The sequence below is a fragment of the Lemur catta genome, chromosome 8 (genome assembly GCF_020740605.2).
Source record: "Lemur catta isolate mLemCat1 chromosome 8, mLemCat1.pri, whole genome shotgun sequence".
NCBI classification, from domain to species: domain Eukaryota; kingdom Metazoa; phylum Chordata; class Mammalia; order Primates; family Lemuridae; genus Lemur; species Lemur catta.
In genome coordinates this window covers 8,722,615-8,748,558 of record NC_059135.1, presented here as the reverse complement: position 1 = coordinate 8,748,558, position 25,944 = coordinate 8,722,615, and the positions used below count along the sequence as shown (strand labels likewise).

At 34.4% G+C, this 25,944-nt stretch overlaps 1 protein-coding gene across 17 annotated transcripts in view; it reads right to left on the bottom strand.

The window, feature by feature from the left end:
* TRIP12 (thyroid hormone receptor interactor 12) overlaps nt 1-25,944 on the bottom strand; it is a 136,423-nt gene that overhangs the window by 35,427 nt on the left and 75,052 nt on the right. For 7 of the 17 annotated variants that reach the window (XM_045559452.1, XM_045559455.1, XM_045559460.1 and 4 more), the window contains 12 exons: nt 15,327-15,475; nt 12,361-12,396; nt 12,186-12,281; nt 11,266-11,358; nt 10,903-11,064; nt 9,177-9,245; nt 8,921-9,086; nt 6,169-6,286; nt 5,894-6,050; nt 3,906-4,059; nt 2,571-2,799; nt 2,147-2,265 (listed from right to left, as the gene is read on the bottom strand). In XM_045559452.1, coding sequence (XP_045415408.1) covers nt 2,147-2,265; nt 2,571-2,799; nt 3,906-4,059; nt 5,894-6,050; nt 6,169-6,286; nt 8,921-9,086; nt 9,177-9,245; nt 10,903-11,064; nt 11,266-11,358; nt 12,186-12,281; nt 12,361-12,396; nt 15,327-15,475 — 1,548 coding nt within the window. Of the gene's footprint in view, nt 1-2,146; nt 2,266-2,570; nt 2,800-3,905; nt 4,060-5,890; nt 6,051-6,168; nt 6,287-8,920; nt 9,087-9,176; nt 9,246-10,902; nt 11,065-11,265; nt 11,359-12,185; nt 12,282-12,360; nt 12,397-15,326; nt 15,476-25,944 lie in introns of all 17 variants that reach the window. The other 10 variants (XM_045559450.1, XM_045559454.1, XM_045559461.1 and 7 more) reach the window with 3 other exon arrangements.

Here is a 25,944-nt window from a genome sequence, read left to right as displayed (position 1 = left end):
AATTCAATGTTAAAGAAAAATATTTACACAGAACATCTTCTAATCTTCAAAACCAGATCATATGAAATTTAACAAGGTCACAAAGTCCTATTCAAAGTACAAAATACTCATTATAAGAACAATAATCAATTACAGAAATACAATTATGCACCTTGTGGTGTGATAGCTAGAAGGGGAGAAAAAGACCTAGAATCATCAGTTAACTTCAAGGGCTACAAAATTACAAGATCACAGTAACACCGCCACCAAAAAAGAAAACACCAGGTATTGAAAGGTGGTGACTGTCACATCCTTGGAGGTGTGTAAGAAGAGCTAAACATGAATAATCTCTGAGGCAGAGGTTCTTATCTGGGCTAGAATCACAGGAGGGTATGTACATGAAGGGGTGAACTAGCAACTGTATACAAAGGTGTGTGTCTATCAGTCTGGGTAAAATCTATGGCAAACCGGTGGACGAATTTATGTGAGTAGTGTCCACACATTCACAGTTTTCTGAGTAAGAGTATAGGTCTCCTTCAGATTCTTTAAAAAAAAAAAAAAAGAGATAGTAAAAGCAAACTGCTTAAAAAAAAATGCCACACGAATTCAAACTTGTAGCATGTGTTCCACAAATACTATTTGATGGAAAGGGACAAGGCAAATGCACTCGGGGGCCTTACTGACTAGTGAGAAAGATACATTTTGTAAGAAATTACAATAAAGAGTGATGTGTTTATAAGAAATAAAATACAGCACTGCTGGAGCTTACAGTGAGAGGATCTAACCAAATCCAGAGGTAAATCTAGAAGTAAGACAAGATCTTCAGAGAAAAGTGACATTTAAGCTGAAACTTGAAAGAATAGCAAGACCTAGCTAGATGCAAAGCAGTAGAATTAATCAAGATTTTGGCATAAACATCAAAATGTATAAGCTATATAATTATTTGGTGGTGGGAAATTTAATCTGAAGGCATAGCTGATCCTATCGAAATAAAAAAAAAAAAACACTCTGAAACGAAAGTGATTCTGATATAATTCAAACCAGAAAAGCAGAACAAATAGAAGGAAATATATATATGTATGTGTGTGTGTGTGTGTGTATACATATAAATAAAAGACATTTGTATGAGTTCAGAAAAATGCCTATTTGTTATATACCTGATGTCTTAACAACAGTTATCTTTGGGAAATGGAGGAATTTTGCTTTCTTTCATATAAATATGTATTGTTGGATTAAAAAAATTTGTTACTTGAGCAAAATAAATTTTAAATGGCAGAAACCTCTTTCCATTTTGTTCAATACTGTCATATTAGCACATCTATTACATTCCCAAGATAGGAAGAGATAAGGATCCAGCGTAAGAAAAGGTGATCAAAAGAGGAGAAAACAGATCATACGCAGAAAGAACTAGGATTGCCTGTAAGAATGAAGATAAAGCTAAAGATTTCTTGAGGGGAAAATACAACTATTTTGCAAATCCCCACAAGACCTTAGTACCCTAAAAGACCAGAAGAGCCATAAGGAGATTTCTGTTAAGAACGAACTTCCTGATCAATTAGATAATATTTTGACAGGTTTAGAAAATATAAAACACCTGAATGAGAGAAACAGTTTCATTTTTAAAGTCTTCAAAAAGAGAATGGAAAAGTACCATGTCTCCTACGTTGATTTTGACATTCAAATGCCTTAAATTGAAGACCTACGAATTGCATTCTGGAAGATTGTTCTAAGCCTTGATATAGTTAATTATGTGCTCAATAAAGGATAAAATAATTCCTCTAACATTAGAAGTGCTCTGATCTACTGATATGATTCACTGGGAAAAAAAGCAATTTCTGACTTTTACAGAAGGAATCTTTATATTACATACATATATACATATACATACATACACACACACACACACAGTCCACGATTGCTTCTGGCCTGCAAACACTGAAATCATTGAAACTTATTAAGTATTCATCAACTGATAGTGAATCTCACACAACTTGTATTATTAATAGGTTGTGTGAGATTCACATAAAAGACACACTGTACACCTTAGCTATAGGCATGTAAATGTCATAATAAGAAAAGCTAAAAGTTTCTGTTCTTAGATTAAAACTGTATTTCTATCGAAGTATTATCTAAAGGACCATTAATTTACTATCATGAATGACATTACCTTCTCTTCTGAAGTAAACACTAAAAATATCAGGTAACTTCTGCATTAAGATTTCTGCCATCTGAAGTGCTCCAACTACTATCTTCAGGTCTTGGCTTGATAGCATGGAAGCAATGTGACTAAAAAAAGAAAGCATTTGTATATAAAACTTGGCTTGAATTTGATAATTATTTTTGGCCATACTACTTTAAATTTCAGAACAAAATGTTTTCATTGTGAAACCATTCCATTAAAACAAAAATTTTTCATAAAGGCTCAACTTTTATATCTCATAAAAGTTGTGTGTGAATATAAATAGACCAAAAAAGGCCTCAAGATACTCCAAACTTGTATGCATATTTTTCTGTATTATTACTTTAGATATTTCTGAAATTACTTGCAGACTTGAATTTCTAAAACGTTTTTACTATTTTCATGAACACACCTTGAAACAGCATGATTTTTCAGAACATCCTTCAGAAGTTCGGCATCCGCAAAATAAATTATCCTAAGAATTGCTCTAAGGCACTTATGTCTGACTGCAGGTCCTGCTGAGGAACTATACACTTCATAAAGAACACCAAATAATGTCTTAATAAAAGACTTAGCCAGTTCCGGATCCTCTTTCATAAGCTGTGCTCGAGCATCATCCTTCTTTAACTCTGAATATCCACCTGTTATACATATTAAAAAAAAAAAAAAAGACAATCTTGAAGTGACAGATTTTAGAAACACAATAAAAAACATAAACCATTCATGTCAATGCAAACTGAAAATGCTACTAAAAAATTTTTTGTTATAAAACAAATTAACTTATCTAATGTGATCAACTAGGGTTTACAAAAATGCTAAAGGTGTCATTAAGATAAAATTCAGCCAGCTAGAAAACCACTAACCATTCTGGTCAGCTAAAGGTAATGAGATATCACCACACTGTACTTTATTTTATTAATATATATTCAATGAAATATTGGAGAAATTTCAGTACTAACCAACTAAGCAGTATTCAAGAAATGGATAGTATTTAGTAGAGTTCATGTGAACTGGATAAACAAGGTAATTCTGCCACTTTGCTTAGTGGCATCAGTTGTAGGGAAAGGGTAGTTGATGTAAGTGATCATAATAAGTGACCAGGGGTTGGCAAAGTATGGTTCACAAGCCCAATCCATCCCACCACTTGTTTTTGTAAATAACATTTTATTAGAACACAACCATGTAAATGTCTTTACATGTTGTATATGGCTGCTTTAGAGCTACAATGGCAATGGTGAGTATAGACTTATATGACTTACAAAACCTAAAATGTTTACCATCTGGCCCTTTTCAGGTAAAGTATGCTGATCTCTGTGCTCTAAACAAGAGAAGTAAAAGCAATGGACTAAATCTCTGAGGGAAAGATAAATGTCAGGGGAAAAAAAATCACTATCATCCGTTCTTCATTAGTTAAAGAGAATTTTGGCAGCAAGGTATACAATGAAAGTCTGTAAAGAACTAATGAGTGGATGGATCTGCATGAGTCAATCTTATTAAGCTGTGTCCCAGGACATCACATTAGTAGAAAACTCTTGGAGAAAATACCTGGTAGGTAACACTGGGTCTTTTGTCAATGAAGGAACAGGACTTAAAAAAAAAAAAAAAAAATGCAGCCACCAAAAAAACTAATTACTGTTATGCAGTTGTCTTAAGTTTAAAAGTATAATCAATGAATCAACAATTACGCAAATAGAAAATATTATTCACAAGACAATACAGTACTAATTTCAACTCAGAAGGTACTTACTAGTGTTAGTATTGGCTAAGGGGTTAGGTTTTCTCTGAATGGCACGTGCTGTTCCCGTGTCCTCATTGATTTGCTGCATAGAATTAAAATCAATAGTATAAACTCGTCCCAGAGTGGACAAGCTTATCTCATCCTCACCGACCTGATGGGCTGCCTGAGAGCAAAGAGAGAGAAACCTTGAATATAAACATGGAGAAATTTATTACCTTAAGACACAGCGGGGACCTTCCATAAATGCTATCTTACATACTTATTTCATCAGGCCTTAGATGGCAAAGTAACAGCATATGTATAATTTAATAGTGCAGATATGACAAAACTCATTCATTCAATAAATCAATTTTAATTAAACAAAGAGATACACCTCAGGCCCTATCAGGCACCCACAGACATAAATCCAAGTAAAATCCTCAAAGATCCAGTCATACATGCATCACTGACATGAAGACAACGACACCATTTGTACTACGAAAACTTTTAAGATATTGCTGATAGAAAAAAATTTGTTAGCCACATATCTTAGGATTCTTAGATTAAAAACATTTACATGATGGGTTCTTAGCAAACCCATCGGGATCCTCCTTTAAGCAAAATCATCCTATAAAATTGTCCTTAATAAACAAAGACAACTTTAAGATTGAAAGAGACACAAATGAACTAATGAGATTCACTACCAGGATTACATACAATATACAGAAATATCTAAATTGAGAGAGTTTGAGTAACACAGTTTGCTTGATTTTAGACAGCCTACAGAAGCGGCAGAATATTTATTATTATTACAGAGTCCAATTTATGGAACTCCTAGGCTGAATGGAGGACAAAACCCTCAGCACATACTAGAGACTAAGCTAATGGTGAAGATGCAATAATCAGGAAAATGTCAAAAAGAAGAATGCTGAGAGTTCAAAACCAGGATCATTAGTAGGCTTGGCCTGCTTGCTTATATGCTAAGGCTAACAATACACAAAAGACCAAAGTCAGCTTCCTCATAAAAGCTGGCTCTGAATTTAGATTTAATCTTAAGAACTCTCAATTTTATAACATTAAGCCAATGGTACACAATTTTTTCAAAAAGTCATTTTTAGAAACTGGTGGAAGACATCATTAAAGAATGTCTGTTCAAGAAGTGTGTTGCTCTAAAGAAATTCTAATACCAAAGGTTGAAATTAGAAAATATATTAACACTTACAAGCATCTTACATATTGAAAATATTAGTAAATGATGGACAGTATTCCCAATGCAGTAACCAACACTTCATAAGCTAGGGCAAATATGCTGATTTAATTTTTTAAAAATATTTCAGTGTAAACCTAGTAAGTATGAAAATAAAAATTAAAATCACACAAAACTATCACAGAAAATCACTGTTCATATTTCGGTGTATTCTTCTCCTTTATATTACTCACCTTTCACTTATTTTGCTAAGTTCCCATAAGATTCACATAATTTTGTATGTTGTGTTTTTTAATAATCATATCCCCCTTTTTGTCATTAAAGTTTATCCCATTATTTGGACTATATTCAAGCCAATATATGTAATCACAATTTACTTTTTCATTCACATACAGTGAGATATTTGTTTCAATGTTTTTACTCTTAAAAAGTATTAAGAAGCTATTTTTATCTAAATCTTTGCTTGTGGGAGATTTCTTTTGGACAGGAGATAGAAGATAGATATGTTTTGGAAACACATAGCTTAACTCCTCCAATGTTTCCTTTCAGAAATGAGGAAACTATGGAACAAAGAACTTAAATTACTTTCTCCAAGTCAACCAGGTACTTAGCAGCAGAAGCAGGACTAGAACATCATGTTTTCTGACCTGAACAGAAATGAGGACCTTGTTCTCAGGAGACAAAATGAGAGAATCTTGAGTTAATTCAAAATTGAGCATACTACAAGTACACATATCCACCTCCCATTCCATCCCTACACCCACTCTCCCACCAAAATAGACTTATTTAAACGGTACGATGAAACTACTACCTCAATGATCCGGCTGTCAATCCTGTTATAGGGATGCCAGAGGCCTCGGTCATCACGCCACTGCCATATTGCACCATCTGTGTTCTGCGTGTTTCCCTTCTTCAACATGGTATCGACTGCAAAAATGCCTTCTTTTGGTAAACATGGCATAAGTTCACTGAAAACAAGAAGTACAATTATTTTAATAAGTAGCTTTGTGAATTATTAGTAATGTTAGGTTTCTAAAGAAAAACAACCTCACATGAACCACAGGTTATTATAAGCGCAATCCTTACCAAATCAGAGATGTCAGTTCATACAGTTCTTGAGGACTTCGTGGAACAAGATCAATCTGTTCTTGACAGCTTCCATTGGAGGCACCACACAGGAGGAAGTGAAGCGTTTCTGCAATGTCTGTAAAACCAATAACAAAAAACAAAAGCCTATTAAACTAGTTATAGTACCTTACTTAAAAACCAAACATTCCCTGGAGGAAAAATAATCAGAATTAACATTTTGTAAAGCAACACAATATAGAAATTAAAGTAAAAAACCCAAAAGAGCTGTAATAAAAATCTAAAAAGAAATTCATGTAGAATTTAACAATACCTTTCTGAGGACTTCACTCAACTAATCATAATTCCTTCTCACCTCCAGAAACTTTAGGAATCTTATTATTTTCCTTAAGGAGTGTTTAATTTATACAAAAGTGCTTTCCATGTACCTCAATTCAAATTTGTCTTCGATTCAAATATACTGAAAAGGTGCACAAAGCATGATAAAATATAGCAATTTAAAAGCATCTGGATCTGACCATATTTTGATCAGGAAAACCATTACCTATGTGACACTGATAGCATGCCAACTTGATACAAAGATCATTAAAGTATTCTCTACCATAAGTTCCCATGCCAAGACATCAGTTTCTGGGGAATTATCCATAATAATTACTGGAATGGGCCGGGCACAGCGGCTCATGCCTGTAATCCTAGCACTCTGGAAGGCTGAGGCGGGTGGATCGCTTGAGGTCAGGAGTTCGAGACCAGCCTGAGCGAGAGTGAGCCGCGCCCCCCCCGCCCCCCCCCCCCCCCCCCCCGTCTCTACTAAAAATAGAAAGAAATTAGCTGGCCAACTAAAAAAAAAAATATATATATATATACATATATATATATATAAATAAAAATTAGCTGGGCATGGTGGCACATGCCTGTAGTCCCAGCTACTTGGGAGGCTGAGGCAGGAGGATTGCTTAAGCCCAGGAGTTTAAGGTTGCTGTGAGCTAGGTTGACGCCACGGCACTCACTCTAGCCAGGGCAACAAAGTGACACTTTACTGGAATGTAAAGAACTGTGAGTGGAAGGAGCTTCTGGTCTCTATAGTTTAGTCACTCTAATAGCTGAAACCGAAACACAGAGCTGGGTCTTTGTTGGTTGTGGTATTATGTGTCTGTTCCTATAAATATTATACATGTGTAAAATATATCCTACATAAACATTATGTTTTGCCAATAATCAGTAAGTTATGCTACCAGTGATAACAGAGAGATGTAGATAGTTAAATCCTTTCCTCAGAGAAATTTCACAAATAGTGATTAAAATTTTTTAAAAATTAGTTTTGCCAACTTTATCAAGAAATGTGAATACATGGAATAGCACATCAAAAGGATAATTTTTAAAAAAGAAATCAGAGGATGACAATGAAATGGAGATTAGGAAGAGGTCCATGTTTCCTTTGAGATATTACTATAGAAAAACTACAGTGGCCTCCTTAAGGTAAATATGTAGCAAACTTCCTGGAAGATGCAAAAGAGGTGAAAACATTCATCATCACATTAAAAGAAAAAAACTCAAATTGCTGAAACAAACAAAAGTAAGGCAGCAATTTCCCAAAATTGGTGCTCAGGAATATACTGTATGTAACAAGATATATAGTAACAAGAGGTCATCTGTACTCTAACTTCAGGAAATGTTGAGCTAAGCAAAGGTCAAAGAGCTCCTAAGGATTTTAATTAAATAAAGTATATTGCTACTAATCAAGAAGGAGTTGAACCTTTCTCAATCTTATTTATTTAGGCAGAGAGCACTTTCTTCATGACATACTCAAAACTCTTCTCTGCATACCAAATTTGGGAAAGACTCAATGCTTTAAGAGGAATCTTTCCGACTCATCACCTCAACAACTCTGGTTTTCTACAAAGTTCTGTACCAATGCATTAATTCACAAGAAATGCAACTAAACATACAACTGAGTTTCTCAAATATAAAAATATTATACTGCTATACATACTTTCTGAGACACTGAGACCAAATGCTCCTTTATCAGTGAATATCACCACTGACTCCCCCAATGGTAACATCCTTAGAGGTTAGAATTATGGGTATGAAATGACACATAATTATGGATGTTCCATGCAAAATTGATCTACTAGAAATAATTGTAACATAGATGTTTCTGAAGCCCCACCATTCTCTGACATTAACTTGTGAAGTCTAAGGTTTCAGAGAGGACTGATCAAACTGCAAACACAGTGCAATAAAATTGTATTTTCTGCACATTGGATGAGGCTGGAAAAGGTTTAAGAAGTACCAAATTAGCAAACATCAGAGACAATCATCAGCATAAATAAGTTCTAACTTTTTAAGGGAAGAAAGCATTCTGGAATCAGATAAACTGCTACAAAATTTAACATAGGCAGAAAAGACTAGCTATCCACTGAAGACAAGTGGTTATTGATAACATAAAACCCAGAATACTAATGAACGATCATTACGTAATTAACACTGTATAAAAATCAATGATCTTGGGTCATTAGCCCTAGAACCACCAAGAGTAAACTTTTAACATATACATAAAAACTGTACATTAGAAACATTAATATACTTTCCCAACACAAATTTATTACATATTAACATTTTTCTTCTTCACCATCCAGTGCCTATGATATCTGTGATCTGTTTTACTTGCTTGGCTTATGATGACTGTACTTATTAATGAAGAACCAACAAGCTACTTTTCCTGCATAAAGTAGAATAATAAAATAGCACTTACTTTGCTTCATGAGTTGAACAGCTAAAGTTGGACAGTTGGAACACATCAGAGAAAACATTCGAACCACCATAATAAACATCCCAGAACTTAAAATTGGCGGAGTCACTACCAACAGCTGTTGAACATTTGTAAGCAGATCTTTGGAAGCAACCTGCTGGAGTAAATTCTACACAAATACAAGAAAAAAGAAATTGTTACATCATGATTCAGTAATTCAACAACTTCATAAAAATATAACAAAAGAGTAAATGCTTACCTCCTCATGCTGGAAGTTGTCCACTAGACGTGCAAAACAAAGGCAAGTGCTTTCCACTGACTTTTTGTCCTATTTTTTATAAAGAAAAATAAAGTTTATTAATAGAAAACATTTTTTCACTGTGATACATCACTACTTTATCTTCTTCCTAATCCCAAATTTAAGGCAAGTTCAACTAATAAATGTGAGCTTTGAAAATGCAAATGGGCCTAAGCAAAGTGCAGTCAGTAATATCACAATTACAAAGCAAAGAGAATCATACCAATTGAACAACCTCTCTCCTCCATGAAGGCCCCAATGGATAAATGCAAATATACACAAAAGGAAGAACAACTATTGTGCTTATATAATCTCAATGCCTAAACAAATGTTATACTAAAGAAAAGATAAATATCCTACTTTCCTTTAAAAGTGTTAAAATGTTTAAACATGTATACTAAAAAGTCAGAAACAGTGAAGTATAGGTATGTGAACCAGAAATTTATTGATATAATATTTCAAGTAGGGCACAGATTTGTGTCTTCACTATAAAAATAATCTAGAGATTCACTAAAAAAATGATTTGCTATATTCACTATAAAAACAATAGAGTGGCCTCATTGAGAAAACATTTGAAGTAATCTTCATAGTAAGAAAAAGAATATTTTACTGGCTAAACAAGTGTTTTGACAGACCTTGTTTTTTCCTAATTTATAAGTGGACTTCATATGTAAAAACTATACTTGCTTCTGTAAAAAGGAGAATAATTTAAACCTTTGTTTCCACTACATAAATCTAGCAACAGTGCTACAAACAGTGGCCAACTATTTAACTTCTGATTCTCATATCTTATTTCTTTAAAAAGAACAGCATATGTTACTGATTATCACAATGAACTAGAGAATATATTTTTAGCATACAAAAAGATTATCTAGGACCACTGTATTTTTAAAAATAAATTTAGAAAAATGAATGGCACTACTTTGTCTTGCTCATTTTAGAAACAAATTCCTCCAGGGTGACCGAATAATCATTACTATTTTATCTTACATAAATCCCCTATTTGCTTAAAAATATTTCACGTACCCAATTTCCCCAAAGTTTTAAACACACTTTGTCATGGCAATTTTAAAGCTAGATTTTTAAAAACTTCTTTAGCAACACTTTACAGTATTAATTTATATTAATTTCTCCGTAACCTTGAAGCTTAATTCATGATCTGTCCTCTGGCCCAGCCCCATAACCCCCGATTTTCATACCACATTGCCAGGTCCATTGATTCTACCTCCTAGATAATTGCTCTTGCCCTTTTCCAACCCCAGACAGCCCCGGATTATACTTTTCATGTCTATTTGGGACACAGTCTAGTCTTTCTTCTGATCTTAACCCTTACCCTCCTGGTTCCCATCTGCCGACTCCAATCAACTTCAAGAAAGGGTAATCTTTCCAAAAGGAAATTCTGATCGTATCACATAGTAAACACTCAATATTGAAATAACAGTCATCCCTTAAAGTCTAAGTAGCTGAAAATACCAAACATATGAATTACTGTTTATTTGGGTAAACCCACCAAAATTTTACAACATAACCCATGTGGTCCATGACTGTGTAAAACAGGAAAAGACATTAATCAGAACAGTTTCAATTACATATATTCATCTGGAGGATTTAAAACACTAATTGAAATTATCATTTTTTAAAGAGTAATAAAAATGTTTATGACACACAAAATAGGTTCATATTTTACCTGATGGGTAAGCCTTTGGGTAAGCAATGGGAGGGAATCTGCCACAAAATGAAATTCATCTGGTGTGATACTCTGGCAGCAATTGGCTGCAATTGCTAGTGCATTTCTTTGGGCATTTATGCTGAAGAATTCTAGGTACAGCAAGCAGTCTGCCAAACCACCCTAAAATACAGAAAACTGTTAAGGTGAAGAAAAATCCTTTCTCAGTAATAAAGAAAAAAAACTAACTCCAAAAATGTCTAACAAATCACCTTGCAAAGGACATATGTTTCTTTCAGAGACTGCAATTAAGGGGCTAGTAACAAAGGTGGATTTAAAATCCAACATTAAATGAAACATACTCCCTTTGGTAACAACACTTACGGCCTGTAGAATGGCTTTACTGTGTCTCCGTGACAACATCTCCAAGGCAGTCAAGGCCTGTTCTGCCACATCAATACACTGAATAACTTGCAGCTGAAAACATATAAATAGGTTAAGGTTCTCATTTAAGTTATTCTCTACTAATTTATCTTCTTAATAAATAAACATGCAGAAGATATTTTATATGTCTAATTTCCATCAATCTACACTGTGTCTAACATGAAACCCACCATAGGAAATAAGTCACTTAGGAGCTTAAGCTATAAGGTAAAGAAAACAGTTTCCATCAAACTACTTTATTGTTTTAAAATGCTGAAAAATATGCTCTACATAAAAAAAACAAACAAACCCAATTACATAACTTTAAATCTTGTATTTAAAATAAATGTGTTGTTTTACATAAATTTTAAAAATCAGGTTTTAAATTTTATGACATATTCCAAGTTTATCAGATGAAGCAAATCTTATCACACATTTAAAAACTAAAAGGGTCCATAAGACAGACCAAAAACACAACCTACCACAGACCATATTAAAAAATTTCCTTTCTCCAGTGACTCAACTTTATGACCCTGAGCAGGGCACTTTGTCCCAATCTTTTCAGCTATATAATGAGTATATAAACAGCTACCCAACCTCACTGTGATGTTTTCTAGAAATAAGATTACTTTTAATCAAGCGCATTAAGTTCTCGTCTGAAAGATATTAAGTATAAAGCTGGGCTGATTCTATAAATGATTTATTAGCTTCAAGTTCAAACTACTGGTCTGCTGAACATAACATATTTTCCTAAAATTTTGGCTAAAAAATATACTTTAGTTAGATAATGGAAGCCAAAATTCAAGAGTTCTAAACTTGACTCCCCATGTCTACTTTTGAACAAGCTGGGGAAAGTAAGTTGGGCAAAAAAGTAGGATTACCTTTTCTAAAAAGACAGGAATAGCATCTACTACAACAGCAGATGATCGAGGAAGTGCTTCCATCATGTATGTTAAGGCTCGACAAGCATGGTTCATCTGGAAAAGAATGGATTTTACTCAATAAAAACTCAAAATGTAAATTTAGAGTGTTATAAAAAATTTAGTCTATACTTACAATATCAAAATTATGCTCCATCTGCAGTAAAGTTATCTGTTAAAAAGATAACAAAGTATATTAGAGAAGCTATATTCTGAGACAAAAATCCTAGTATTTCTTCTTTTTCCACTTCAAATGAAATGGAAAGTATTATTCAAGACTTTTATCACAAAAGATAAAACCTAGCATGCATACGCAAGAAATGATTAGACTTAGGACGGTATTCCTCACAGGCTGCTAGATTGCCATCACATCACAATCCAAGTCAAAACCAAAGCTGCCTTGTTGCTTCCAACCAACCCCTTTGGTAGATAGAAAAGCCTCTTCAGTAGTCCATTAACATATCACTGAGGACTTACTAGTGTCAAAAATACTGGATACATAAATGAACAGGACCAGTAATGCATTGACATTTGGTAACAATTGTTACCAAAGATTCAGGACATGGCTTCAACTGTGGTGAACAAGCTTCTCTAAAAAAGATTAGCACCATTTAACTCAACTGTAAACTATATAATAAAAGGATTTTAAACACAAGTTTGATCACATGAGAAACTAATTATGCACTAATTAAAAGCCAAATTAATACAATTACTTCACATTTGCATGACAGTCTAAATTTGTGATTTTATTTTAGTTTTTCTTGTGGAAAAACCTTAAATAGATTCTAGCCAGTTTCTCTAACAAGGTAATACAAAACTGCCATGTTTTTACACTCCATCCTCCTGAAGCAGCTGAGTCAAAGAGATTTCCTTCTTGGAGGGAAAGACAGTCATTCACTGTTTTCAAGTTCAATGGAAATTTTTAAATGCACTGGATTGAAACTGTAAGGTACCCTTCTATTAAATGTATAACTATGATAAAAGCCATCAGATATTCTAATACAATACTCATTTGAGTGTCTTCTCACTTCTGAAATATGCTGGGGAAAGTATATCCATACACCAGAAGTCTTGAGAACTATTTTTTGTTAAAAAAAAAAAACACAAACATATAAACACTCAATCTCAAGATCAAACAAAACTCTGCCTCAAATCACACATAATCAGCCACTTAAAACACTTTATTGAATTTCAAAGGATTGTCACCTTAAAAGATCCCCAATTCTTAAGACAGAATGAACCTCATAAAACCATGTTTGGAAAGGATCGTTGTGAACAGATTCACTTTCACCAAATATGACTATTTATGATCACACAAGTGTACTGTGATGAACATATATTAACAATATATTGTGATAAAAGATAAATCTGGACAACTCCTTTACGACAGCCATTGTTGGCACGAGCCAACACTTGTGCAAGTCAATTATGTACTTAAAATCTAATCAACTAACCATCAAGTTAAGCAAACTAGATTATGTGTCACCATTTCTGCCTAGACTTAATGGCTTCCTTATTTAACTAACAAAAACTAAATTTTAACTGTAAATAGAATAAGACAAGCCCAATTCTTTGTTATTTATTTTTTAATGAACAACAAAAGTTTAATTGAGGTGACAGAAGCCAGCTATTGAACGAATCAGCAATCTGTGAATTAACATAAGCAAAATCTGAAAGTATAAAGGCCAATATTGTTGTCATAAAACATTCAGAAAGTAACATACAAATAGTTTACCAGAATGGAACCAATAAGATTTGAGAACCCGGCTTTATTATCTGGAGGTCTGACTGGCAAAAGGTGAAGAACTGGATCTATCTTTTATCAAACCCTGCCAGAACTGAACCATCCAACAAGAATAGGCAGAATGAAGATTGTGTCACCTTGCATTCCACAGGCCTTTCTTTGCTCAGCTCTCTCTATAACTCGATAATGTGATCAAATGACACAATCTGGTATACCAACCTTAACTTCATTTTTTGACACCTTTATTGGCTATTGAAAAAGACTTACATAGAATTTAATTAATAATTTCTGGAAGAAAATATGCTATAAATGTAATAGTGAGGTTTATGTTAATCTTTTGTCAGTATTTGATTTGAACTTAAATTTCAATCTTTATAGTCAATTTCTTTACTTTTGCACTAAGAAAATTACATAAAAGCCAGTTTATTCTAAGGTACCCATATACGTATGGTAACAGCAATTTTTCTTCCTGTTGCCACATTAAAAAGCTTAGCATTAAATTAAGCTGTTTATAAATCTCTAATATCAAAATATCAAGTCACAACTGTGTTGAAAAGCCATTTAAATGACTTTTTTTTTTTCTTGCTTAACATAAAACCTTTTAAACTGGAAGGAGCCACATGGTATACTGGCTTGAGTGGTTTTCCCATGCACACACTTACCAAACATAAAACCTTTCTGGCCCACAAAGACAACCCAAACTAAGCTGCTTCATACTATTGCCCCACGATTAGCAAGTTAAAAGAGAAACATGCACTCTTTACATGGTAAGAGTCAAGGTATAACTGCTGAGGCAAACAACTTACAACCAGTATTTGAGTATCAAAAATCAGATGATCATGCATCAAAAAAATAGCTTAGAAAATTTACTAACTCATCATTAGCAGTCACTTCACAACATCTGTAAGCATGAAATAAAAGCACCAAGCCATAACCTCCTCTTAGTTCTATCATGTTTTAAAATTCACAATTACATCTGGGAAGCTGAGGCGGGAGGATCGCTCAAAGTCAGGAGTTTGAGACCAGCCTGAACAAGAGCGAGACCCCGTCTCTACTAACAATAGAAAGAAATGACCTGGACAGCTAAAAATATATACAGAAAAAAATTAGCCAGGCATGGTGGCACATGACTGTAGTCCCAGCTACTCGGGAGGCTGAGGCAGGAGGATTGCTTAAGCCCAGGAGTTTGAGGTTGCTGTGAGCTAGGCTGATGCCACGGCACTCTAGCCCGGGCAACAGAGTGAGACTCTGTCTTAAAAAAAAAAACAACCACAATTACAATAATCATGGATTCAGTAAAAAATCAGCAGCATTAAGAGGACAACTGAGATAAGAAGAGGGGACAACTCTATGCTTACCAAAGCTGGAACAACACTCTTGACAGGAAACCCTCCCAGTGTCTCCTCATTTCCCATGACCAATAACTGACACATTTCAATAACTGCCTGAAGCTGCTGGCTTTCATCACTGGCTTGTAGTCCTTGCAGTAGTTGCTGGGCTTTAGAACCTTCAGAGAAAAAAGAAATCATTATTTTTAAACATTTAAGAAAATTATTACTAGGTATAACGAGTGACTCTAAATGGTAACTGGCTGATGATCTTTCCTTGGATCCCAGTTAGAGGCCAGGTCTATACTAGGGTCAAGACATGCTGCCAACATATTCAGGGCAGAATTACATTAGTTGGATCAGCTCTGCGTTAACTTGATCTCACAGTTACTTCTGTTTTGGTCTTTTTAATTGAGAGAAATTGACTGGTTTTTAAAAGCAAAACCAAAAAATAATATCCACAACACTAATACGAACTGAAAGATTTAACATGTTTTTAAGGAAATACACAAAGTGAGCAAGATTTTTCTGTAATAACAAAAACTTGTTAAACTATGATGCCCAGACTTCAAAGAAAATGGTATATACCTCTAAATACCTGCACCAGAGTAAATGGAATTCTGTTAACAGCGAAAGGGTAAAGAAATAAAAACAAACAGAACAATGCATCTAACAAAATAGGTTCAAAGAATTAAGTATTCTGTAACAACAGCAAAACTATTAGGCCCTTGTATCTGCTCTCATTTCATGCGCAAATTGGAGCATTTCCACTTTTAAGACTCAATTCCGTTATCCAAATATCTGAAATACAGTAAGGCTGTTACACAAACAACTGAAATACACTAAGACTCAACTACCACAGAAAAATAAGTTATTGTTAAGCAGAACAAGACACTCAAAAACAAAGTCTACAAATGTGTTTCATTTTTATGAACACCTTCCTATTGGAAACCATGATTAACTCAATTAATGCTTACCAAACTTATACTTGATGTTACTTCCAATCCCTTTTTCTTCTTACATATTGTCAAGTTAGGGACTCTTTGTGTATTGGATTTTTCCATTCTCATATCACTAAGTATTGAAATGTACAGAAATGGGATATATGTTTGGAAACTGTCAATGAATGTGGAATATACACAAAACCCGAAGTTTTTTATTTCTATTAAGCTTCACTGATATTCCTGGGAGCAGAAAGCTCTCACCAGGGCACATGGTGACCCATGGAAGATTTCTCTAATATTTAAGACTGTGGCTAATGCATTCCATAACTATAGCTGCTTACCTAACCTGCACCATAATTAAAAGTTCCTCCAAAAATATACTGCAAAAAAGTCAAGTTTAGAGATACACCATTTTAAAAAGTTTAAACTAAATAATATCAATAATATAGATTTACCATTTTTGTGCTGAAATAACATGGAAGGAAAAAAATTTAACGAAAAGTAGTGAAAGCAAAAGAATCCTCAGTTGCTTCTAACTTCACTTTAAAGGGATAAAACGGTTATCAAGTATGTCCTAATAGCATAACCACCTAAAACAGGAAAAACTGACACTTATATCACTGGATAGAAATTTTATAAACATTGATCCACATTTGGTTGTGGATATGGAACTCTGCAATAAGGAGGGCCAACCGCATTTATTGAAAAACTCCACATATAGATGGACCGTGATGTTTGAAGGTCAACTGTATATTTTAAAAATGGGCCTTTTGTCACAATGATTTTTATTTTTATTTTTTAAGAGACAAGGTCTCATTTTTTTCACCCAGGCTAGAGTACAATAACTCAAGCATAGCTCACCACAGCCTCAAACTCATGGGCTCAGTGATCCTCCTGCCTCAGCCTCCCGAGTAGGTAGGACTATCTATACATACACATGCCACTACATCCAATTAATTTTCAAAATTTTTTGAGGAGACAGAGTCTCACTGTGTTGCCAGGTTGGTCTTGAACTCCTGGCCTAAGCGCTTCTCCCTCCTCAGCCTCCCAAACTACTAGGATTACAGGCATGAGCCACCCCACCTGCTACAAAGATTATTAAAAAGACATGTTCTTAGTAGTAAAGACCTAATTAAATTAACTGTGTTTCATTACAGGCATCTTTAAGTAAAGATGGAATTATTTTTACTAGGAGTATATGACACTGAATACAATTACTACTAGTAGAGTTTGGTGCCACCGCTTTGATTTTTGTCAAGGTAGCAGCTATTTTACCCACCACTTCTTTTGCACTGTCAGTTCGAACATCAAAGAGTGGAAAAGAAATAACCTTCATAACTATTATTATTAGTTTTGACACTACAGATTTCATGTAAGGGTCTCAGGAACCATCCTAGGAGTCCACAGATCACACTCTGAGAGATATTATTGTAGATCAGGGATTAGCAGGCAAATATTTTCTATCAAAGGCCAGATAATAACTATTTTGGGTTTTCCAAGCCACATGGTCTCTACTGCAACTACTCAACTCTGCTACTGTAGCTGGAAAGCAGCCATAAGCAGTAAGATTTATAAGAACAAATGAACATGGCTATATTCCAATAAAACTTTATATAGATACTGAAATGTTACCTCCATTTACTTTTCATATGTCACAAAACAATACTCTTTAAAAATCGTTTCAGCCATTTAAAAATGTAAAAGTTATTTTTAATTCATAGGCTGTATAAAAATTAGCAGGGGCCCAGGTGTTGTGGTTCACACCTGTAATCCCAGCACTTTGGAAGACTAAGGCAAGAGGATCACTTGAGCCTAGGGATTCTATAGACCAGTCTGAGAAACACAGTGAGACCCTGGCGCTACAGAACATTAAAAATTTAGCAGGGCATGGTGGTGCACACTTGTAGCCCAAGCTACTCAGGAGGCTAAAACAGGGGAATCACTTGAGCCCAGGAATTTAAGGTTGCAGTGAGCTATGATGACACTACTGCACTTAAGCCCAGGAGACCAAGTGAGATCCTGTCTCAAATAAACAAACAAAACGAAACAAGCAGGAGGCTGGATTTGGCTCTTGGGCAGTCGTTTTCTAGCTCCTGATATGAAAGAGAAAGAGAAACTCACCGCATAATAGGGAATCACAGGAGTCTAATGTGCTGGATTGAAATAGCCCCATCAGACATTTGCTGAGTTCTGGGACTGTGAAAAAAGCTAGAGGCTAAGAAGTTTTGCTAAGACAGAATAAAATCTCCTGCAGTCTCATAGTGCTTAGAAAGCAAAGTCCCAATAGAGAAGGCTTGCCTCAAACACACACAGCCAGCAACCAACCTCCCAAGACATCTGTCATATTTTGAAGTTGCTTCATTATTTAAGTCTGAGGAGACACAGGTTTGCAAAGGACTCAGTCAAAATCCTGGGAGGACCACAACAAAGAAACAGGGTTCCGCCAGAGGTAAATCGGTCACACCAAAATTGCAACTCTGGTCAAAACAAGCTGAAGTCCTCACTGGAGTTAAAGTGAACAGCTCTGGAACCTTTCCTTTATGTTTAATAAAGAAAAAGAGGAAACCATCACTAGCAGAAAATATCATCTGAACCACTCAGTTCTTTTACACAAAATGTCCAGCATATAATCAAAAAATTACTAGATTTTATGAAGAGGCAGGAATATGGGACTGAGCATCAAGAGGGGAAAAAAGACATTAAAAGCAGACCAACACTTCTAGAATTAAAAGACAACTATCTTATAACTATGATTAGTGTATTAAAAATATAAGCAAAGATGGACAAAATTATTAAGCATATACAGAATTTCAACAAACAACTGGCATCTAGGAAAAAAAAAAAAAAAAAAGAATCAAAGAACTATCCAGAACTGAAAAACATATCTGAAATTAAGAACTCGTTGATGATTTTAATAAAAGATTGATGAAGAGAGCAGCAAAAAGAACTAGTAAATTTAAAAACTGGTCAATAGGAAGTTTTCAAACTGCAGAATGAGAAAAAAATTCTGAAAACAAAACCAAAAATAAAAGAGAGCCAGGAAGACATGCTGGATGCAGACCAAACTTTGAACATGTACAATCTTGATATTCCCCAAAGAGAGAATATTTGAAAAGATAATAAGAACAATACTTTACAAAATAATGGCCAAAAATTTCCCAAAACTCAGGAAAGATATCAATTCACATATTGAAAGTCCAGTGAAGCCCAAGCAATTATGTGTCAAGGAAAACATCATCTCAGCCCAATACAGTCAAATTATTTTTTAAAATGTTTATTAATAAAGCATTTCTTTTTTAAAGCCAGAGTAAAAAAGAAATTGCCTTGAAAGGGCAATAGTAAACTTTTGGCCAGGCGCGGTGGCTCACGCCTGTAATCCTAGCACTCTGGGAGGCCGAGGTAGGAGGATAGCTCGAGGTCAGGAGTTCGAGACCAGCCTCAGCAAGAGCAAGACCCTGTCTCTACTAAAAATAGAAAGAAATGATCTGGAAAGCTAAAATTATATATATAGAAAAAAATTAGCCGGGCATGATGGCGCACGCCTGTAGTCCCAGCTACTCGGGAGGCTGAGGCAGGAGGATTGCTTAAGCCCAGGAGTTTGAGGTTGCTATGAGCTTGACACCATGGCACTCTAGCCCAGGCAACAGAGCGAGACTTTGTCTCAAAAAAAAAAAAATAAATAAAATAAAGGCAAGATGTTGGTGTGGATGCGGTGAAAAGGAAACGCTTATATACTTTTCATGGGAGTGTAACCTAGTATAACCACTCCAGAAAGCAGTATGGAAAGTCCTCAAAGAACTAAAAGTAGACCTACCATTCGATCCAGCAATCCCTCTACTGGGTATATGCCTAAAGGAAAAGAAGTCATTTTATACAAAATACACCTGCACCCAAATGTTTATCGCAGCACAATTCACAATTGCAAAGATATGGAACCAAACTAAGTGCCCAACAACTGATGAGTGCATAAAGAAAATGTGGCATATATACACCATGGTGTACCACTTGGCCATAAAAAGAAACAAAACAATGTCTTTTGCAGCAGCTTAGATAGAACAAACCAGAGACCACTACCCTAAATGAACTATCTCAGTAAGGAAAAAACAAATAACCACATACTCTCACTTGTAAGTGAGAGCTAAATGAGGAACATACATGGCCATAAAGTGGCACAATGGACACTGAAAACTAAGAAGGGGAAAGGGATAAAAATCTGCCTTTTGGGTACAATGTACACTATTCTGGTGAAGGGTACACTGAAAGCCCTGACCAGCATGAAACAATTCATCCATGTAACAAAAAATACTTGCACCCTGTAAATTTTTTGAAATTGACAAAAAAAAAAGGCAAATCAAGAATTTCTCAATCAGAAGCAGAGAGACATCATTACTGTTAATCCTGTACTGCACGGAAGAAAAGTTCTTCAGCCTGGAGGGAAACAATCCTTCACAGAAGAAAGAAACTGCAAGAAGAAATTAAGAGTAGTGAAAGGGTAGATAGGTGGGCAAACAGAAGTTCTAAAACAAGAATAATGTCTTATTGAGTTTATAACACACGTGTAAGTAAAACAAATTAAAACAACAGTATAGGCCAGGCGCAGTGGCTCACACCTACAATCCTAGTACTTTGGGAGGCCGAGGCAGGAGGATCTCTTGAGCCCAGGAGTTTGAGACCAGTCTGAGCAACACAGTGAGATCTCATCTCTACAAAAAACAAAAAATTAGCTGATGTGCACCTGTAGTCCCAGATACTCGGGAGAGGCTGAGGCAGGGGGATTGTCTGAGTGCAGGAGTTTGAGGCTGTAGTGAGCTACGATGATGATACCACTGTACTCTCTAGCCTGGGCAACAGAGTGAGAATATATCTCAAAAAAACAAACAAACAAAAAAACAAAAACAACAACAGCAGCAACAACAACAACAAAAAACCCACCAGCAATATAGAGGATGGCAGAAGGTAAAAAGAGTTAATAAACTGTTTTAAGGTTCTTGCACTTTCTGAAATATGATAAAGTATTAAATTAAGGCAGGCTATCATAAACCAACAATGTGCATTATAATCTCTACAGCTACCACTAAAAGAAATATATGAAGTACAGAAGATATATAATTGAAAAGTTAATAGAAGAGAAACAATTAATTATAAGGAATGCTTGATTAATCCAAAACTACCAGTTTCCAATTCTTATCTGTCAGTTTTGTAAAAAAAACAACACTATTCTGTTGTTACATATGACTGGTGGAAATGCAAAATGTTACAACCCCAAAAAGAGGGAAATTTACAACATCTACCAAAATATTGTATGCATTTACACCTTTTTATACACCAAACCTACTTCTAGAAATCTACCCTGAAGATAATGCAGGAAATAATATGAAAGCTGTATTTCACTGTAGCACTTAGCAATAACAAAATAGTGAAAATAACCCAAATGTCCAACAATAAGGAATTGGCTAAATAAACTATGTATAACCACACAATACAGTAGTATGGTAGCTTTATACAAGGAGTAGCATTCATATATATGTAATAGCTATAAAGAGTGAACACGAAAATACAGTGTTAAAAGCAAAGCTAAGTGTATAAAGTTTGCTACTCTTATCTAAGAAAGGCAGTTCACAGATAATATGAATTTGTTTTTGTTTTTTAAGTAAGTAAACAGGAGGATAAGTCATAAAATTTTAAAAGGTTATTTATGTGAGACGAGGAAATCGAAAAGAGAAAGCAAAAGAAGGTTAAGGCTTTTCTGAGTACACCTTGTTTGTAGATTTGACATTTAGAACCATGTAAATATCATATAATTATAAAAAACAAAATTAAATTTTAAAAAGCAATCCCCAAAAATCAAATGCAAAATGAAACAAATAAATCAAACCAACTTGGTAGCATGGAGAGAAGAATTATTTTAAATGACTTTAAAACACAAAAATTTTGTCACAAAGTAAGAAATATTCTAAGAACCCAAAAATATGTCAAATTTTTAACTTTCTCAATAACACTTTCGATGATAACTTGGAATACTACATTGTGGGATAAAGCAAATGAGTCACTAAGTTATTGTTGTTGCCAACTAAGATTTTTGGCATAGGAGAAAAAAACATATTATCAATGAAGTTAAATAAAAACCCTAAATATGAATTGATAATATCAGTATCAACTTTAAAAAATAAGATAAAAGACAATTATTTCCTAAGTTTGTCCATTAAAACAGTCTTATAATAATGACTGACCCAGTAGCAATGAATGTGCCCAGACTATGGGTCTCTAAATACCACATCATATAAAAGAAACAAAGGCTCTCTGGAGAAATGTACAATTTCAGGTATGGGAGGAAAAAAGTAAGTAAACTGAGTCTGGCACATGTTTTCATACCAGAAGGCAAGTAGGCTATCAATAACTACTAAGATCACGTCAAAAATAAAGAAGCCAACCTCAAAAAGATCCCATTATCCAATTATGGGACAATTTAAACATAAATAAAAATCAATGAAATGTCTAAAACCCATGTCTGAACGCACTGCTTGTAATACTTAAAAACGAACAAAAAAACCAAAACAAAACACTGGCATCTATGGAAGCTATAAAAATCATTTTTTTGAAAACTGTTAAATAAAGAGGAAAAATAATTTTTCCTATATTAACTATTCTCCAGGGTAACAAAGTAGAAGATAAAGGAAAGATACTCTTTATATATTTCTACTAAATTACTTTTTACTTCTTATAAGAGTGAATATTAGACCTAAAGTACTACCATTTTGTATTAATAATACCTGCTACCAAGGAAGGCATTGAGTTTCAATGGCTTGTTAAGAGACAATCAGATATTATGTACTGCCTAATATAAGAACACACTACCACTTCTGAATACTCTTTCCTCATGAAGGAATGAAAATAAAAGAATCAAACTCAAATCTGAAAAAGCCTCTAGATATAACTACCAGCTTATAAGAAATGCACTTATGACATCTAAGACAACAGAAATTTGACACTGGATAGCTATTATTAAGGAATTGCTGGTTTATTTTTTAAGTGTGATAATAGTAATCTGTGTGTGTTTAAAGGGGCATTATCTTGAGCTACCTGATGAAATGTTTATAGATAAAATTACAGTTATACATTGCTGAATGACAGAATACACCTTGAGTAATGCAATGTTAAGAGATTCTGCTGTTGTGTCAATGTCATAGCATGTACTTAGACAAATGTAGATGGTATAGCCTATTACATAGCTAGGCTAGATGGTAGAGCCATAGCCTACAAATCTGTACAGCATGTTACTGTACTGAATAGGCTATTTTAACACAATGCTAAGTATCTAAACATAGAAAAAGTACAGTAAAAAAGACAGTATAAAAGATGGAAAAAGAAAAAAAGATATGCCTGTGTAGGGCACTTACCAAGAATGGTGTTTAGAGGATCAGTTGCTTGGGGTGAATCAGTGGTAAGTGAATGTAAAGGCCTAGGCCATTACTGTACACTACTGTAGACTTAAAGATATTGTATATTTAGGTACACTAAATTTATATAAAAATTTTTTATTTCTCCAGTAATAAATTAAAATCAGCTTACTTTAACAATTTTACTTTATAAACTTTTTAACTTTTTGACTGTTTTGTAATAATACTTAGCTTGAAACAAAGTCATTATACAGCTGTACAAAAATATTTCCATTTGTTAAATCCTTACTCTTTTACTTATTTTATTAAACTGCTTTGTAAAAAACTAAGACACAAATGCACACATTAACCTAGGCCTAACACAAGGTCAGGATCGTCAGGATCATCAATATTACTGTCTTCCATATTCACATCTTGTGCCACTGGAAGGTATTCAGGGAGTGGAGAGCATGCATGCTAACGTCTCCTATAACAATGCCTTCTCCTGGAATATCTCCTGAAGGACCTGCTTATGGCTGTTTTACAGTTAACTTTTTTCCCCCAATAAGTAGAGGGAGTACACTTTAAACCATAAAAGCATAGTAAACCTATAGACCAGTAACACATTTATTATCAAGTACTTTGTACTGCATATATCATTACTGCCAGGAATTTTTCAGCTCCACTATAATCTCAGGGGACTAACATTGTATATGTGGTCTGTCAATGAACAAAATGTCATTATGTAGAATATGACTATATATAATGTGTTGGATTCATTTTAAACTAATATGGGAGGAAGGATGTGGATGAGGGAAAAGATAAAGATTGAATACAAAGTAGGTACAGGTAAAGCCAGGTTTTGGGCATGAAGAGGTATAGCTTTTTTCCTACTCTGGTTCTATTCTATGGTTTATATTAATTTAATGTGAAAATGTCAACCCTAAATATGGAGTTGAGATGTTTTAATGTCAATACTCTTAGGTACCCTTGTACTAACTTTTCTTCCAAGTTATCTTTCCAGAAATATATGAAGTGGTAAAATAAATAAAATCAAATTTCTCTTTTAAAAAAAAACAAAAACACTTAAGAAACATATTAATTGACTGCAATGTATAGATCATTTTGATCCCAATTCAAAGAAACAAATTTTTAAAATGGATTTACGAAAAGGACAGAAGCATTTGAACTTTGAACAGATATTTTACAATAGTAAAGACTGACTCTTAAGATAACCACGATATTATCTTAGAATTTTAAAGTGTGGACATTTATTTTTATAGTTATAAATTCAAATGTACAGAGATGAAATGATGCCTAGGATTGGCTTAAAAATAATCCTGGGAGTGCGAAGAATGGTTGAGGATATAAATGAAGCAATAGTTGCTATGGGAACTGATAACTATTGATGGATTCATGGGAGTTATTAGACTACTAAAGTCTCAACTTTTGCCTGTGTTTGATCTTTTCCATAACGAAGATTAAGTCATTCCTCTTCTCTCTAAATTCTTAAATGGTTCTTGTTTGCCCTTAGATTAAAACCCACACTTGTTAGCCTGCCAAGGTTCTCCAAGATTTGGCAAATGCCTACAACTGATTCCATGTTCTACAACTTTCCCTTCAGTCTTTCCACAGGCCTTTCTTGCTGTCTGTTTCTTAAATTTGCCAACTTCATTTCCACCTCTGATGGTTCTTCAAGTGCTTTTTTCCTCAGGCCTGTCCATGGCTAGCTTCCTCACTTCACTCAGGTCTCTAAAAAATCACCATATCTCAGAGGTTTCTCTAACTAGCTTATCTACATCACTCCACCAACCAACCTACATCCTTACTCTGCTTTATTTTCCTTCGTTGCACTGATAACACCTGCAATTTTATATAATAATTGTCTTGTTTGTTGCCAGGGTCCCTCTCTAGCATGGAAGCTGTGTGTGAGAAATAACTGCTTATCTTGCTTATGAGTACTACAATCTCAGCACCTAGAAATGACACTAAATAAATATCTACATTCAAGAGTTCATGAGAATGTTTGGGCAGGCAGGGTATGTTATATGAGAGGAGACAGGGCAGCAAAAGCATAACAAAAACAAAACTTCCAGCTGCTTCTTGAATTTCCTTGCCAATCCCTAAGGCTAGAAATTCAAAAAAAACCTCAAGTACATATGTGAGCACACATACACATGTTGCGTTACTTTAAAAAAAACACTTGAAACATTTGATGGTAAATTAAATAAACACACATTAGTAAGGTCAGAGACAACAGGCTTCAATAACACTTTATAAATTTTGAAATTAAGATTGAAATCTAGGCCGGGCGTGGTGGCTTACGCC